The sequence below is a fragment of the Macrobrachium rosenbergii genome, chromosome 41 (assembly GCF_040412425.1).
Source record: "Macrobrachium rosenbergii isolate ZJJX-2024 chromosome 41, ASM4041242v1, whole genome shotgun sequence".
Taxonomy (NCBI): domain Eukaryota; kingdom Metazoa; phylum Arthropoda; class Malacostraca; order Decapoda; family Palaemonidae; genus Macrobrachium; species Macrobrachium rosenbergii.
The window spans coordinates 12,279,284-12,295,380 of NC_089781.1; the positions used below are offsets into that span (position 1 = coordinate 12,279,284).

General features: G+C 36.6%; 1 protein-coding gene across 7 annotated transcripts in view; it reads right to left on the reverse strand.

Annotated features, from left to right (window-relative positions):
* corn (cornetto) overlaps nt 1-16,097 on the reverse strand; it is a 229,301-nt gene that overhangs the window by 13,294 nt on the left and 199,910 nt on the right. For 4 of the 7 annotated variants that reach the window (XM_067083996.1, XM_067083995.1, XM_067083993.1 and 1 more), the window contains exons 2-10: nt 13,336-13,514; nt 10,363-11,960; nt 9,353-9,614; nt 8,481-8,605; nt 8,126-8,266; nt 7,728-7,825; nt 6,481-6,664; nt 6,065-6,277; nt 2,218-2,435 (exon numbers count right to left, since the gene is read on the reverse strand). In XM_067083996.1, coding sequence (XP_066940097.1) covers nt 2,218-2,435; nt 6,065-6,277; nt 6,481-6,664; nt 7,728-7,825; nt 8,126-8,266; nt 8,481-8,605; nt 9,353-9,614; nt 10,363-11,960; nt 13,336-13,486 — 2,990 coding nt within the window. In that variant the 5' untranslated portion in view covers nt 13,487-13,514. The remainder of the gene's footprint in view (nt 1-2,217; nt 2,436-6,064; nt 6,278-6,480; nt 6,665-7,727; nt 7,826-8,125; nt 8,267-8,480; nt 8,606-9,352; nt 9,615-10,362; nt 11,961-13,335; nt 13,515-16,097) is intronic. The other 3 variants (XM_067083998.1, XM_067083999.1, XM_067083997.1) reach the window with 1 other exon arrangement.

The window sequence follows — 16,097 nt, forward strand, 5'->3', positions numbered from 1 at the left end:
GTTTTCCTTTCCTGCAGTTTCTGCTTTAACTACAAAATAATCCAGAACTTTAACTATGCCCTCTCTTATTTAATTTTTAGGTTCTTTCTACTGGTCTTTGACCTATAAAGAATACTACTGTACAAGTATTCTACTTTTCTAATTAACTGCTCCTCTCCTTTTCATCCCTTGCCCACATCATATTCTTTGAAATAACAAGTCTTGTTTTCAAGTTTCTAGCCTCTGCATCTCTCAGCAACTTCACAATGTGTAAGATGATTCTCAGCATTCTGAAGTCCACATTTCCACTGTTCATAATCTTTTCTTACTTGTCAACAGCAGCTTCACAGTTCAGAATGTCACTAATAAAACAAAAATGTTCTACTTCCTATTAGACATGCCCTTCCAGCTTCCTCCCTTTATTTGCTGAAAGCTATTCTAAAACATTTGTGATATCACAAATAACTTCATTGCCATTTTGCTATCTTAAGAACCTCCTGTAACATTGGCCATTATAATCATACATTTCTCGGAAGCATCCACACAGTCACTTTTTTCTCAAAATCATGACAAGTTTGAATTTGCATACAATGGTTATCACATCCCCAACATGACTCTAATCAACATTTCCAACAATTGTACTTCTTCCTTTTCATTCTTCAGCAAACACTGACTCCCATGCTTATGTTAAATCCACTGTAAATCCTTTTCTACAATACTGTACAATGTAGCTTACTGCACTACTGTCATGAAACACTAGGTTGCTGAAAGCTGATCATTGATGGATACAGCATTTATCTTTGATTCTTCCAATAAACCTCCTGTTATCTTCCCTCTGGATCTTCTATTATAGTTGACCAGTTATGTACTTCCTACTTTTTGTTTTGGTATTACAGTCTTTTAAATGTTAAATACATTTTCCATGGCTTAAGTTCAACTGACAATTATGAATAAAAAAGTATTCATTCAACCTTTACTACAGCCTTTCCTCCCCACACTTTCATACTGTGCTTCAGCAATCTTACTTCATGTTTTTCAAACTTTTGTGCAACCCATTTTTCTCTTGTATATTAAAATTGTAATCCTTTCTTTCCACAATTCTTACCCCATCTTTTCAATTATTATGTTTTTCATTGTATGATTAAAAAATTTTTATTACGATGCTTTTAATAAAATCTTCATAATTCATGTGGTTCTAGGGCATTAACATCTCTAATCTTCATACAGGATTCCTAACCTCTTCAGATGTTATACTCTATATTATATGATTCATACCTGCATCATGTCAACATCATCCAATTTAATTGCATTCTCTTCATCAAACTGAATTACAGCATTCCATTAGTCCCATCTTTTTAACATCAATTTCTCCACCCAACTACTGATATAGCAGAGTTCTTTAACACTATTCTTCCTGTCAACATTGCTTCCAAAAATTTTCTTCCATCTTCTGTATCGATAATCTAATTCTATTCCTTCCAAACCTTCCTTTTTCCCTATGCCAACTGCCTTGCCCTTTTTTCTTCCATCCCCAGAGACCTCTTCCTTGCTTCCTGAACTCTTCTTTTCTCTGAATGACCTCTGTACATCTTTATATCTCCCCAACAAACATATTACCCCTTTCTACATCCTTCCCCAGGTGTCACACCACACACTACTGCTGCCTTCAGTAAACATACCTTCTTGCAGCATTTCTGCCTTCCATTTTTTATAATCCTTTATGCACAATTTCATTATTTTCAGTAAACTATAGGTAATCTCAGATCCATTCATGCCTATATCTTTCACAGTTGTTTTACAACATTTAAATCCACACAGCCTCTTCCTTATCTACATTCACAATGCTATCCATAATTCAATTATTCATCCGCTGTTAGAATTATTATGCCCTTGCAATTTTCTGTCTCTCCTCTCATCTCATATTCCCCTATACAAATTCCCTAAAACATTTTCCTCACCAAAGATGATGTTCCAGACTAAGGCTGGTAATATTAGTTATAATCTCATTAACATAACAGTATTATCTCCAAACCAATCTCCTCAACACTTAACAAAATAATTCAGTGAAAGAAAATGAAAGAAAGGATGTTGTAAAGAAACCAATGAGCAGCATACCAATACATAGATTTATGAAAATGAAAATAAATTTCAGGTAAACCACTGAATAACAGTAACACAATAAGGAAATAAAGCCAGAACCTGCAGCCATCACTGTGACAGACATAAAACTCCACTTACTTTTCGTCTTCTATCTCCCCTAGGCGGTTGTCTGTGTCATTCTTGAGTACACAGCAAACCTTGAGGAAACGGGTGAGTAGGATGTCAACCTCCGTTACTTGATCTGCCAGAGACACGCTGTTGCTGGCAGACGGTGGAGAGCCTAAGGTACTTTTGACTCCCTCGGGTTCCAGGTCAATACTTTCTGATCCTTCGGGTGAGTTTCTGCCTTCTGTTATCTGTGAGCATGAGCATTTGTTAGTTAACGCAGTCTGCTGTTACAAAAATTATGCATCACTGTAATTCAAAGGAATTAAGTAACTGCACAGCTACATGCAGAAATGATAATTCAGAATGTAATATCAGACACTAATTTATTAAGTAAAATCATAATGTAGTATTAATTGAAGAAAAGTCTGTCAGTATGAATAACTACTCCTCAAAAATCCACTACTTTTGTATATTGGGAAAACACTAAACACCCTGTATATCTAGTTGTAGTGGTAAAAATAGATTTACATGCATGAACATGGAGTAATCTGTGATATTTAATATAAGAAAGCAATGGAAATGGTTATTTTTTCTACAATTAAGCAATTAAACAATCTATATATATATATATATATATATATATATATATATATATATATATATATATATATATATATATATATATATATATATATATATATATATATATATAAAACTTATGCATTACAGATGTCTAGAAAAAGATACTAAATTTAAATAGAAAAACAAGCATGCCGAAGGATATTAAACCACTCTTGAAGGATCATCTTTGATAAAAATCAGATCAAGGTCAACTATATAGGAGAAAACAAAACCAATCAACCAACAAAAAACCACAGAGAAAATGTTCCCGTTACATATATGCAAGATCAACATGACCTGAAAAATAGTAATACAGTACAACAAAACTAAATAATACATTTTGAAGCTATACCACAATTTTCAACAAGCAATATTAGCATAAGGACCAACCTAAGTTTATAAAATAAGTACAAAGGAAGCAAAGAATAATCAAGTTGTTTCCAAGAAAAACTTCCCACAGAGGCTATGAGTCAAAGGAAAATCCATAAAAAAAGAGGAATGGACAAAAACTTCATACAAATGCCCCCAACCTGAGAAAAAAGAATAACCTGATAACTTTTCAGTAAATATAATTGTGTTAACGTCATCATCAGGAATTGTAGAAGTGGGAACTGGTATGTAAGCAAGGTTAGTCTTTACAGTACAAAATCTGTGAATCACAGCATTCCAAAAATATAAAGCAAACCTTTGGAACAATCTGTGCACGAGAAAAAATGTATCTTAAAGGAAATAATCTTGACCATAAATCACAAAACACACTTCAATTTTTCTATTGATAATCCCATAAATTTTTTCTTTAGTACGAACACATAAATCCAGTTACCGAGTCTCCCTGATAGTGATAAATAAAAAAATTATATCAGTGTTATCACAGCATGAATTTTTAAAGCAAAATTCTGTAGAACTACAGTATATGTAACAGTACATAATTTTAAAAAATCTTAATCCAGAAGCTATACTGAATTATTGGGTGGTGCATCTCTCTGCAAAAACTGGAATTCATTTACATGGTGGTTTAAATATTGTCACGGTAAAGTAAGTGCAATGCATACCAGTTATCCCATACTGCAGTGACATTAATTTTTGCAATAAAGGCTCTCAAACTGGTCTCCTCAACAGCATTAAGGTGCCATACATTTGATTTTTTCAAGTTTTCATGTTTACACAATGCCAAAAAAAATGTGATGCCACTCTGGTCTTTGGATAAAGTTCAAAGTTTCTTGGCAAGCAAGTTTTCGTGTTATTTTGACAGATGTACATCTCACAGCACCAAAATTAAACAAACTATTCCAAAAGTGCTCTTGGGCATGATTTGCACAAACTACTATGTGTTTCCATTTACTGCTGCAGCAATATTTTCTTTCAGACACTGAAAATGGAACTACAGCATACTGTAAATCTTACTATAATGTACAAAGTTCATAAACATGGGCATTTCTGTAATTTTATTGAAATGACAATACTAGTCAGATCCAGACTTTGCAAGACTGTGTTAAAAGAATTATTTCTAAAATAACTTTAGGCCTCTCACAAAACTTAAAATCGCACAGGCTATTTTTTGAATGATTAACCTGGAAAAAGGCAACTGACAACGTTTTCATTATGGGCATGATCTCACAGCTTCAGTAGAGTAGAGAATGTGCATCATCATGTTGTCCAAAAGCATATAAACTTCAGGCAATGTGAGTGACGAAGGCCCCACTACTATTCAGGCAATGTGAGTGATGAAGGCTGCAAAACTATGCTTAACTTCTAGGTACATTTTTTTATCACTCTTTCAATCATCAAAATGCTTTTATATCAGCTTTTATTAATGTGATAAACAGCAGGAATGTGATATTGGTAAGCAACTTACTTTAAAACTTTGGTTAAGAGGAATGGAATGGAATATGAGATTTAGGCATAAAGTCAACCACTGGGATCCATAGAGTCATTCGGCGCTTTGGTTAACAACTTTGGTTAAGTTTTCAGACTATATTTAAAAAAAAGTAATTTATTAAATCTTTTGTGGTTCAAAAAGTTCCCCTTAATTTTCCAGTGAGGTGCCCGATATCAAAAGTAACTAAGCCGGGGTGAGCTAATCTTTCTGCCTAATGCAAATATCAATCATTTTGATTTTAAGCATCTGTGGATCCAGTGTACTATACTGCAAAAAAAAAAAAAAAAAAAAAGTGCCTAAACATCTTATCTCATGCTATTGGTTTGGAAAATCCAAGCTAATAACATCCAGGGAAACCATGAATCTCCTGTCATTTCTTGTGGCCTCCTTTTAACACAAACTCATTAACAAGAGAAAAAACAAAAGTTAAATAAAAAAAAAGAAGACTTTGAAACAGCAAACAGCAGTTTATTTCTGTCAAAGGGTAGTCCTCCTTTATAACCCCATCACCAGAACAGTCATTGTGCTGTACTTACTTGGCAGTAATGTACTTGAATACTAATAACTATCAAGAACCATCACCATCAATATTAGTTTGAAGTGGTCAATGTAATGTATCAATTTTGTTTTCATTGTTTCATTGTTTTGATACTGAATCAAATATTTTTTGTAAGCATGTTGCTGGGTCACTTGAACTTAGTTTATTTCATGGTAACAAATACAAGATAGTATTCAACAACAAACCATCCTTTCACAACAATGATCGAATCATCAAATGGGTGTGAAAACTACTGTAATATGCAATTGATGATAACACTATTAGATTATGAAGTTTAGTTTGAAAAATATTTTCCCTTTACAATAGTTATTTGACAAAGTTGAATACATTAATGAACAACTGCTTCATAATTTTCAATACTAATATTCCCACAATGAATCTGCTGACTGCATCCCACTAAACAGTACTACAAAAGTCTAGTTTTTTGTATAAAATCTTGATATTAGCTATAAATTTTTTTACTTAATTATACAGTAGTTTCAATACTTTGATGAAGTAAAGAATTATCAACATACTTGAGTTGCTTATATGAGAACTTGATGAAAATTTAAAATATATATATGTTGTTTTCATCAATATAAAGGTTCATCATATAATCTACCTCATATTCTCCTTTAGTGGAGTGTTGTTTCCTGTTATATGTACAGATGACCTTCAAAAAATCACTCAAGTAACAGCAACATCTCACTAGCCAAAAGCAACAGCATAACATGCGAATACTATGGTGTTAAGGAAACCTAAAAGCAAATGGTCAAAAGCCTAGCCTTCTATTTCTTTCTTTATCTCTCTCTCTCTCTCTTCACAGAGTTAACCATCACCTGTTTACTAGTTCCATTACAATGTGAAGTCCCACCAAGCTGATTCATCTTTTCTTTTGGACTGCCACGCATTGCATGTAAAAGGGCGGATATAAACGAGGCAGTTTTACGAGGGGAAGGCGTTCGTGCAGACACCTTGTAGGGAGATTTGCGTTCTGGCGTCCCATTTGTAGAGGAGGCACTGCTGTCTGATTCGGTTGGTGTAACTATCATCTAAACAATAAAAAAAAGAAGGGTTCCTTTTCGTTCATGATAATACATGTTTTGTATAGCATGACCTGTAACTAAGTTTATCATTCCTAAAAAGGGGATTCACATAAATGCAGGGTCAGGCAACAAGACAACTGACATAATACAATTTAATATAGCACATTCAACACGGAAATATAGTTTGGTAATGACAATGGAAACAGTACCTCAAGGTCTGACTCAGTAATTGAATAATCTTGAACAAGTTTGTCAATCAAGGTTTGCAATCGTGAAGATAAGTTGGCAAGGGACACTGCAGCACCAGAGACTTCTGCTCCTTGACACACCATCATATCACGAGTGCGAGACTGTATAGAACAAATCTCTGCTTGCAGAGCCATGCACTTATTCCTGTAAATAAATGTATATTCAAAAAACAATCCATGTCACCACCAAAGGAAATACTGAATGACACATCTTTTGGAGGAGGGCCTGATCTGACCAACTGAAGGCAACAGGTTTTAATTATTGTGATTTTATGTGATATCTGCTCTCTTACCAATCTTTTTGGGTTGTATGCCATTGATTTCCCTTCTTACCTTTCAGACATGCTATGGAAATTGCTACTTCAGGCAATATAAAACAAACCTTTATCAATGAAGAAAGCTCATTTACAATGGCTAACCCTAACATGTCAGACAAGAGGCTCGATCCTAAAACTGAAGTTTTCATTGCAACATTGAGCTCTTTAAAAAAAGGTGTACGTACCAATTACAGTAGTTTAACTGGAGAGCAAAAGTTTCTGGATGGTTTAACAGCAAGATGCCTTTCAGTTTACTTTAAAATGTTTCACTACTATTTCACATGAATCATTAATGTCTTCTCTCAATTAGTGTTAGTTAAGTTAAAAGTCCTCCTAGGCCTCTGTGGGCTCATAGGGCAGGTGCCGATCTCCTGTTTATTAAGCTGACAGCCAGTGGGGGACAGGTCCCAGTGCTTATGACACGTGGCCAGTGCGCCATGGGCCTAACAACACACTGGCCATGTGTCATAGGCATTGGGACCTGTCCCCCATTTAGTGTACTGTAGCGGTCCTAAAAGGTTTATTTACTTTTTTTTTTTTCCGCCAGACAGAATATTTCATGATAAACAAAAACTATTCAGTATGGTGCCTCTCCTAAAGAGTTGTATAAGCTCTGAGTGCATAAATATCTTTCCAGTACTATCTAAGTTCACTGAAAAGCTGAAGTTCAAGCCATGATATATAATAATTATAATCACTATTAATCAAATTTAAAGACTAGCACTTGGACAGCCAGTTTATGTACAAGAAGAAATTACGTACTTGTGATGCCATTTTAAATCTACCAGGTTATATCAATGCCAACAACAACAACTATGACCCCAGATCAATTTAATTTTTGTGAGAATTAAAAATGAAAACCAGATTTTAAATTTGAAATACAGTACATACTTTCGTTCTTCAGCAAGGCGCACCATGTGCCTTGCTTCCTCATCCTTTTGTTTATATTTAGCTGATAGCTGCTTGCATTCATCACGTAGCCTCGCAAGCTGAAAATGTAACACAATTTCTTAAATAGGACTTGGTCATTCACATAAGTGTGTGATTATAATTTTACAGTACTTGAGTATTAAATTGTAGAATATGGTACATTATTACCTGATCAACTTATTGGAAATACAACTGTATGACATAACAAATAAGGGTATACAACATTGATTCAATGCAAACGTTTATGATTTCATATATGCTGCCTTTCTTGTCACGTGAAATGGGGAAAACCATGTCCAAACTGAAAATTCAGCTAAAACACACAGCTCAAGATCTCCCCCAACCTCCCCTGAACTTACTTCAGTCTCAGCTTCACGAAGGCATTCAGCAAGGGCGTTTTTCTCTTCAGCCATAAAATCTGATATTTCTCGTCCCTCGTTTTCCAAGTCTTGAACCTGCTGCAAGAGCGTCTTCTGGGCTGCAACGCTCTTGTCCAGGTCCTAAAAAGTAAAAACATATCTTAAGTTGTATAGGAAAACTTCTTATTCCTGAATTTATGTAACAACAGTAAGGAGTCAAGAATGAGGTTGAACTATATGTTTTAATTGAGAGAGAGAGAGAGAGAGAGAGAGAGAGAGAGAGAGAGAGAGAGAGAGAGAGAGAGAGAGAGAGAGAGAGAGAGAGAGAATGGCAAAATGCATTGATATCTCTTACTCTTTTAATTTTGACGGCAAACTCCTCATACTGATTGAGTTTCTCTTGCATTTGAATATGAACATTGGCTGAGTGATGCAACTGAGACTCCAACTCAATTAGACTATCACCGCGGCTGTTGAATTCTGTGGAACGGGAAGAAATATTTTGTTATTTCAGCATTAATAATTATACAATACTAACTCAAGCCCTTCATAAAGGTACTTATGAATATAGTGACATGTAAAGGTCAAAACTGATACAGTACTGCAGTCTAATTCATATAATATGTAATAAAAAAGAATAAATATTCGCACACCACAATGGAAAAACATCCTAACATAAAACTGGAAGATTTCAAATGTCTTACTTTATAAATTGCATATAAAACATGTAGGTACACTTCTGAATTGCAGTGAAAGACGTAAGACAGCGGATTTTAAATATTATCATAAAGTTACAGGTGCCTTGATCCCAAAAAGAGGAACAAATATTAAAAACTTTACATATAGATTTAAGAAAGCAATGTTAATCCAACACAAAATCTTGTCCAAAACAGCAGCAAAAGAATGATCTGTGCCCAGGACATTATTAATGGTTCTCCTTGGCATGCTTGTGTCTTCCACCTACATTGCTTTCCATCTTTTACTTTTCAAGGTTCTCTTTAGTCTTTTCCAATGTGACTATCCAATTTCTTCAAATTTGTTTTGCTCTAATTATCACCTTTCATTTAAAAACAAATCCTTCATGGCAGCTCTGGATATGGTGCTGTGGTTTGATGATTAAACTGTTTAGAATAAGCTTAACAGAGTGCAGTACTACATAAAATCAATATTAATTACGGGCTTACACAATACATGAAATATCTACAAAATAGCCATATATATCCTAACCATGTTCAACTCCTTCCATTGATGCAAGCATTTCTTTGACACGCTGGGATGTCCTGTCAAGCTCAGCCTGAACTTCTTCCTTTTCTAGTTTTTCTTCTTGTAAAGATAACCTCAATGACTCCACTTCACTCTGGAGCTTTTCCATTTCTTCTAAACGTGCACGAGCTCGAGCGTGCTCTGTCTGTAAGCGTGTATGCTCTTCTGTTAGACGACGAACGTGCTCAGGTAGTTCTCCTTCACCTAACCGCCAAGCCAATTCAACCTGAGGGTTAAGTTACAACACTGATAACATGATTCATATAAACTACTAAAACCTTAAGAACTAGAGAGAAAGCCTTGCCACATAATCTTTTTTTTTTACTCCAAAATTACAGCAAAAGTTATATTTACGGTTTTGTTTTTCTCAACAAAATCATGGTTGTGGAAATGTATGTGGGTCTACTGCTTTTCAAGCCTTCTATTCAGCACTATCTCTGGACTGATCTTAGTGGAAAACTACACTCGGATTGTAGCTTAATCTAACAAAATCAAAGCAGAGAAAATACAAACAACCATGAAATCAAAGTTAAAGTTGATAGGCACTTCCTCAGCAAAACTGGACACTTAAAAACATAGTGCATTGTTTATTTTCACTGAAGTGCAACTCTATATAATGATTCAGTAAATATTCAATTGGTGACGGTATACACAATGCAGTGTATACCGAATCAACTTGAATAATTCAAAAACAACTTTCAAAAATACGTGGGAATAAACACAGTACTGTACAATAAACTGTATCATACTTCCCCAAACTGTCTCCTACAAGATTTTTGTAATTTGCACATTTTTTTTATAAATATCTTAAGACAAAACTTTACCATATTTCTAGTGAAATGCCATTTAAATTTCTCATACTGAAATTCAACAATCTAAAAATAATGTCATGTGGAAGTACTTTAATAACTGCAAGGAATAATTACCCTGCAATGGTTTACACTACAGAAAACAATGTGTAAAGGCTACCATACCTGCACTTCAACATGCTGTCTGTCTTTCCGTTCCTTTGGCGGTTCTACTTCACTAATGAATGTAACATGGGGCTTTGCATATTGAGAGCCATCATCATTATTTGAAGAATTCTGACGAGACAGAGCTCTCATTGCTGAGCTGACATCAGTCCCAGTAAGGGAAGTCTGAACAGCTGTCTCCAGGCAGATGATGGTTCTCTCTTTGCGGGTGGTCGAAGATGACGACCCTGCCACAGGTCTAGGCTCCCTGTGGGTACTTCGAGGGCTTCGAGCTCTTGAAAGACCTGTCAGTGCACTGGATGGCAAACTTGTTGTCATTACTGAATTTGTGCTCCGGCCCCTTGAGGACGAGGAGCTACTGGAAGATTCAGTTTTCCCAATGGACTTTGTTCGCCTTAGTGATGCCTTTGCAGCCTCCTCTTCCGAGGCCATTTGTTCTCTCCATCGAGCACTTATTTCTCGAGCTTTGCGTCTCGGAAGAGTAGCATACATATCTAGAGTATTTTTAGTATCCTTTGACATACCGTGGTCTCTCCCATCATCTTTGGCATCACCACTTTCTTTTGCTTTTCTACATCGACCTAAAGTACCATACTTTTCAGCAACTTCCTCCTTTTCTGATTTAGGCTCCTTCTTTTTCCTTCCCAATGTTCCACTTTTGTCTGCTTCTGTTTTGGTATCTTTGGTCTCAACTTTCTTCTTTCGCAACAAGCTCGTACTGCGGCTTTCATCTGTATGATCCTTATCGGTTAATTTGGTGCGTAAATGACTAGAGGATTTTTCGGCATCTTTTCTGGCTGTATCATGCAACCTTGAGCTCGATTTTCTTTCAGTCGATATCGTTGAACTACGTAGCGAGCTCCTAGGGGTTTTCTTTTCTTCGCTTTTGGGTTTCTCTGAGGTACGGGGGGTTGTGCGCAAAGCAGGTGTTCTCGGCGTGCTGCCTCTACTGCTGTCACTCCGGGGTGAAGACACGGAAACTGTCTTGCGACGTCTCTCAGGAGTACGTGGGGTATCTGTAGAGGCCCTTGGAGAACTACGGCCAGAACTGCGTGGAGAAGTAGGAGACGTCCTTGTGGGCGTTGTTCCAGACACGCGTGCCGCATCCCTATTGCCAGGCCGAGGGGGAGGGGTTGTTTTTGATGGCATAGGACTACTGGCGGTAGATTCAGGAGAGGGTGTTTGTCGTATAACATTCACAGCAATAACTGTATCGAGAGTATCTGTTCGAGAGGATGATAGGGTGCCATCATCTAGAGAAGTATTCGAGATAACAGAAGAGGCGAGCGATGTATGGCTGAGTGAGCCAGGTCCACTCGAGAGAATCATACTTGCTTCCTCTAATGCTTCTGCCTCGACTTCTTCTTTCACAGCATCCAAAGGAAGACGAAGGCTTTCGTCATGGTAGGTAATCACAAGGTTGGTGGTAGGTACTGGGGTAGGGCTTGTAGGGGAATGCAAATCCGGTGTTGTGCCATCACACGGTGACACCTGATCAAATGGTGCCAATATTTCCTGAAGGGACTCTGGACGTTCACAGAAGTCCTCATTCTTCTCACTTCCATTAATCACTGATAGAGTTTCTTCTTCTTCTTCACCTAAAATGAAAAATAATTTCCTTTGAACTTACAGACTTTCCATATACAGTATAGACTAATGCTGTAATTGCTACCAAGAGTCATCATTATCATTAGCATGTGGAATATCTCGCTCTTCATTCTTTAAGCAAAGTTACACTTAAATTCCAACACAAATATCGCAACATATGTTATATTAACAAACCATTATGAATGCTGTACATCTTCCTCAAAACATACAGTGCAGGAAGTTCCTTTAAAATTACTTGAAAAGCATGAGTACAGACAGAAAAATTTATGGAAAAATCAGTAACATATGAATCAAATAATTATACACATTTGAAATTTATTCATTTTCCCAGAGCTCGTTACTGGACATATTCTGCAACAAACTAGCTACATTATGCAGATGCACAAAAGACAAGGATAAAATTAATTACTTCCTAGTCTAAAAGTTTAACAATCACTTAAGCATATTTAAAGATTAAAAAGTCATCACAAACTCAGGATATACGTTGCTAAATACACTCCTTTCTCTAACTCACATTTTAAAAAATCAAGGAAATTTATTGTTACATTACATGGTATCTTGCATTTACAGAATGTAATATATTAAGTGTATTATTTTAGTATCCACTCTTCATAATATTCAAGCTCATTATAACACTATACCTAACCGGATCAAATTTCAGTTTTTATGTATACAACGCCAATTAAAAATCATCACATGAGCTTATACAGCCACCACTCCCTCCCCCCTGATGATGGATAAGTTCACTGTGAATTCTTTCTATGATAGTTTTAAGTTAGTTAGATACTTAATTTTAGTGATTTTAGTTTTGGTTTCTGTTGCTATTTTTACATTGCTTGGACGCAGGACTCTGGGAATTGACCTTATTTAACACTGTACCTAACTGGATCTGATTTCAATGAATTTGTGCAACAAACGTCAATTACATAACATCACTTGAACTTTTAAACAGCCATCTCCCCCACTGATGATAGTTAAATATATGTGCATGTGTGTGTGTGTGTGTACTTATTTATGCTGTACCTATAACTAGGTCCGATTTCAATGAAATTATGCAAAAAGTTGTCATTGACAAATTACCACATGATCCATTAAACAGCGACCATCCTCCACTTATGATAGGTGTGTTTAAGTCTTTATTCAATGGCCTACCCAACTGAATCAGATTTCAATGAATTTGTGTAAAAAAAAAACCGTCAATTAAAATTCATTACATGATGTTTTAAACAGCCACCATCCCCCATTTATAATAGATAGGTAAGTGTGTGTGTGTGTGTGTGTGTGTGTGTGTGTGTGTGTGTGTGTGTGTGTGTGTGTGTGTGTGTGTGTGTGTGTGTGTGTGTCCCCTGCGGACCATGAACTGACCTACGAAAACTTCAGACTCGGTGAGGTCATCGAGAGCGGGCATGGAAGACGCAGGGGCGAGCCGGGCAAGGTTGTCTGCTGAGCGGGGTCGAAGCAGGTTGCCACTGCCTCCGCCTCCCACTCCCAGGACCACAGTCTCCCCCAACATCATGATCTCACTCAGCTGCTACACACATTATCTGAAATGGAGACCAAAACAAATCATGTTGGATGGCGTACTGTAGACATACGCATACTAGCATGCGCGCGCATTCAGTGGCGTTGAAAAGTTACAACCACACAAATTTTGAATAAAATATCAACAGACTAATCTGTTTAACACATTCAATTATTAAAAAGGAATAAAAAACACAAATGACAATGAATGACAATGAGGTGCAATGCAAAATTCGATTATAAAATAAGAAATAAAACTCAATGGTGTTCAATGACACTTTCATAAATAACTGAACTAACAGAGAATTGATATGAAAATTCTCAACTCACAACTCCATCTGCAATTAATGCAAAGCAAAATGTCTACCATTTACCTAAGGAGATTGCCTGTCTAAGCTTATGACAAAAAAGACTCTGTACGGTGGAAATACAAAGTTCAATGCATAACGGTAGCAAAAGGGATATTAATGAATATCCTTTGCTCATGAATATATTTGCATTCCAAGCATCATCATTCAAATCACAGCGGCAGAAAATGGTAAGACTCCAGATATAAACATCTGCCAAAGGTAAAGGAAGGAACGATTTCTCTCGACATCTAAAAATGGAATGGTTCTGTTTTGCTCTAAAAAGGGGACGACTCCTAAGAAAAACTCCCTCTTCCTGGTAAGGTAAGGGTGGAGTTGCTTCTGCTGGTGTCAAAAAAGCCCCCATCGGGATGCCAGTGACGTCATAAGCATCCCCCAGGCGTTTCCTGTTGAGGGAGTGAGCTACTGGGATGTTCTCTTTGAAAGAAACAGACAACAACGCAATACTTCTTTTTTTCCTCACAAACACGCAACGAGAGAACAGAATTCACTTGCGGTTCAATACAGATTCTCGACAAACAAAAACGGTGAAATGGAATTTCTTGACTGGGTGAACAGCGGCGAACAAATATTCTTGACACATACAGAAACGACACGAGTGAATTCTCTTCGCAAAAGAAAAGGGTGCAATGAAACTTTCTCGACATGAACAGACAACGGTGTGATGTAATTCTCTTAGTCAAAAACTGAGGACACAACTGAAATCTATCGGAAAAATAACACAATAGAATTCTCCTATTATCTGATAAAGGAACGGTTCAATAGAATTCTTGACAGAAATAGATAAAAGCATAATGGAACTGTCATCGCTTTTATTAAAGAACTAAGTTGCAAAGAACTGATTTCCTGGTCACTCTTACTTGTAAAGAATTGAATATTTTTTTCTAGAAATAAAAAAAAAGCATAAGGTTGAACTGGAATGAGAGAGAGAGAGAGAGAGAGAGAGAGAGAGAGAGAGAGAGAGAGAGAGAGAGAGACTTGAAAACACACTGAACGGCTTTAGCCAATGCAGTTGGTTAAGAAAACATTACCTAACGTACTTGTATATAACGAACTGTACATAACTGAAAATGCGTTTTCTCTTTAATATAAAAACACTCTCAGACTGAATATCGAAACGACCTCAATTGGCTGTCATTTCTCCAGAACGATGATGTCTATACATGAAAGTAAAATATAAAATTGGACATCTATTGAATGATTACAATACGCCTTTAAAACACAGTTAAAAATATAAAAAAATAAATTAGTTTCCATGAACAAGAGTCGTAATTTCTATCAACAGTTAAAAAAGCAATAAAAAGGAGCATTATATAATTCATGACAGAAAATTTGCGATATACAAGTCACGACAGGCGGAATCCAACAGACGTTTACAGAAAATCTGTGATACACAAGTCACGACAGATGGAATCCAACAGACGTTTACAGAAAATTTGCGATACACAAGTCACGACAGACGGAATCCAACAGACGCTTACAGAAAATTTCCGATACACAAGTCACGACAGACGGAACCCAACAAACGCTTACAGAAAATCTGCGATACATAAGTCACGACAGACGGAATCCAACAGACGTTTACGGAAAATTTGCGATACACAAGTCACGACCGACGGAATTCAACAGACGCTTACAGAAAATCTGCAATACACAAATCACGACAGACGGAATCCAACAGACGTTCACAGAAAATCTGCCATACACAAGTCACGACAGACGGAATCCAACAGACGTTTACAGAAAATCTGTGTTACACAAGTCACGACAGGCGGAATCCAACAGCGATACACAAATCACGACAGACGGAATCCAACAGACGTTTACAGAAAATCTGCGATACACAAGTCACGACAGACGGAATCCAACAGACGTTTACAGAAAATCTGCGATACACAAGTCACGACAGACGGAATCCAACAGACGTTTACAGAAAATCTGCGATACACAAATCACGACAGACGGAATCCAACAGACGTTTACAGAAAATCTGCCATACACAAGTCACGACAGACGGAACGACCAACAGACATTTACAGAAAATCTGCAATCTGCGATCCAACGCGTTCAGGTCACAACAGACAGGGAATCCAACAGGCGTTTACAGAAAACGTTTACAGAAAATCTGCGATACACAAGTCACAACAGGCGTTTCAGAAAATCTGCAATACACAAGTCACGACGCTTAAACAAAATTTGCGATACACAAGTCTCGACGGACGGAATCCAACAGACGCT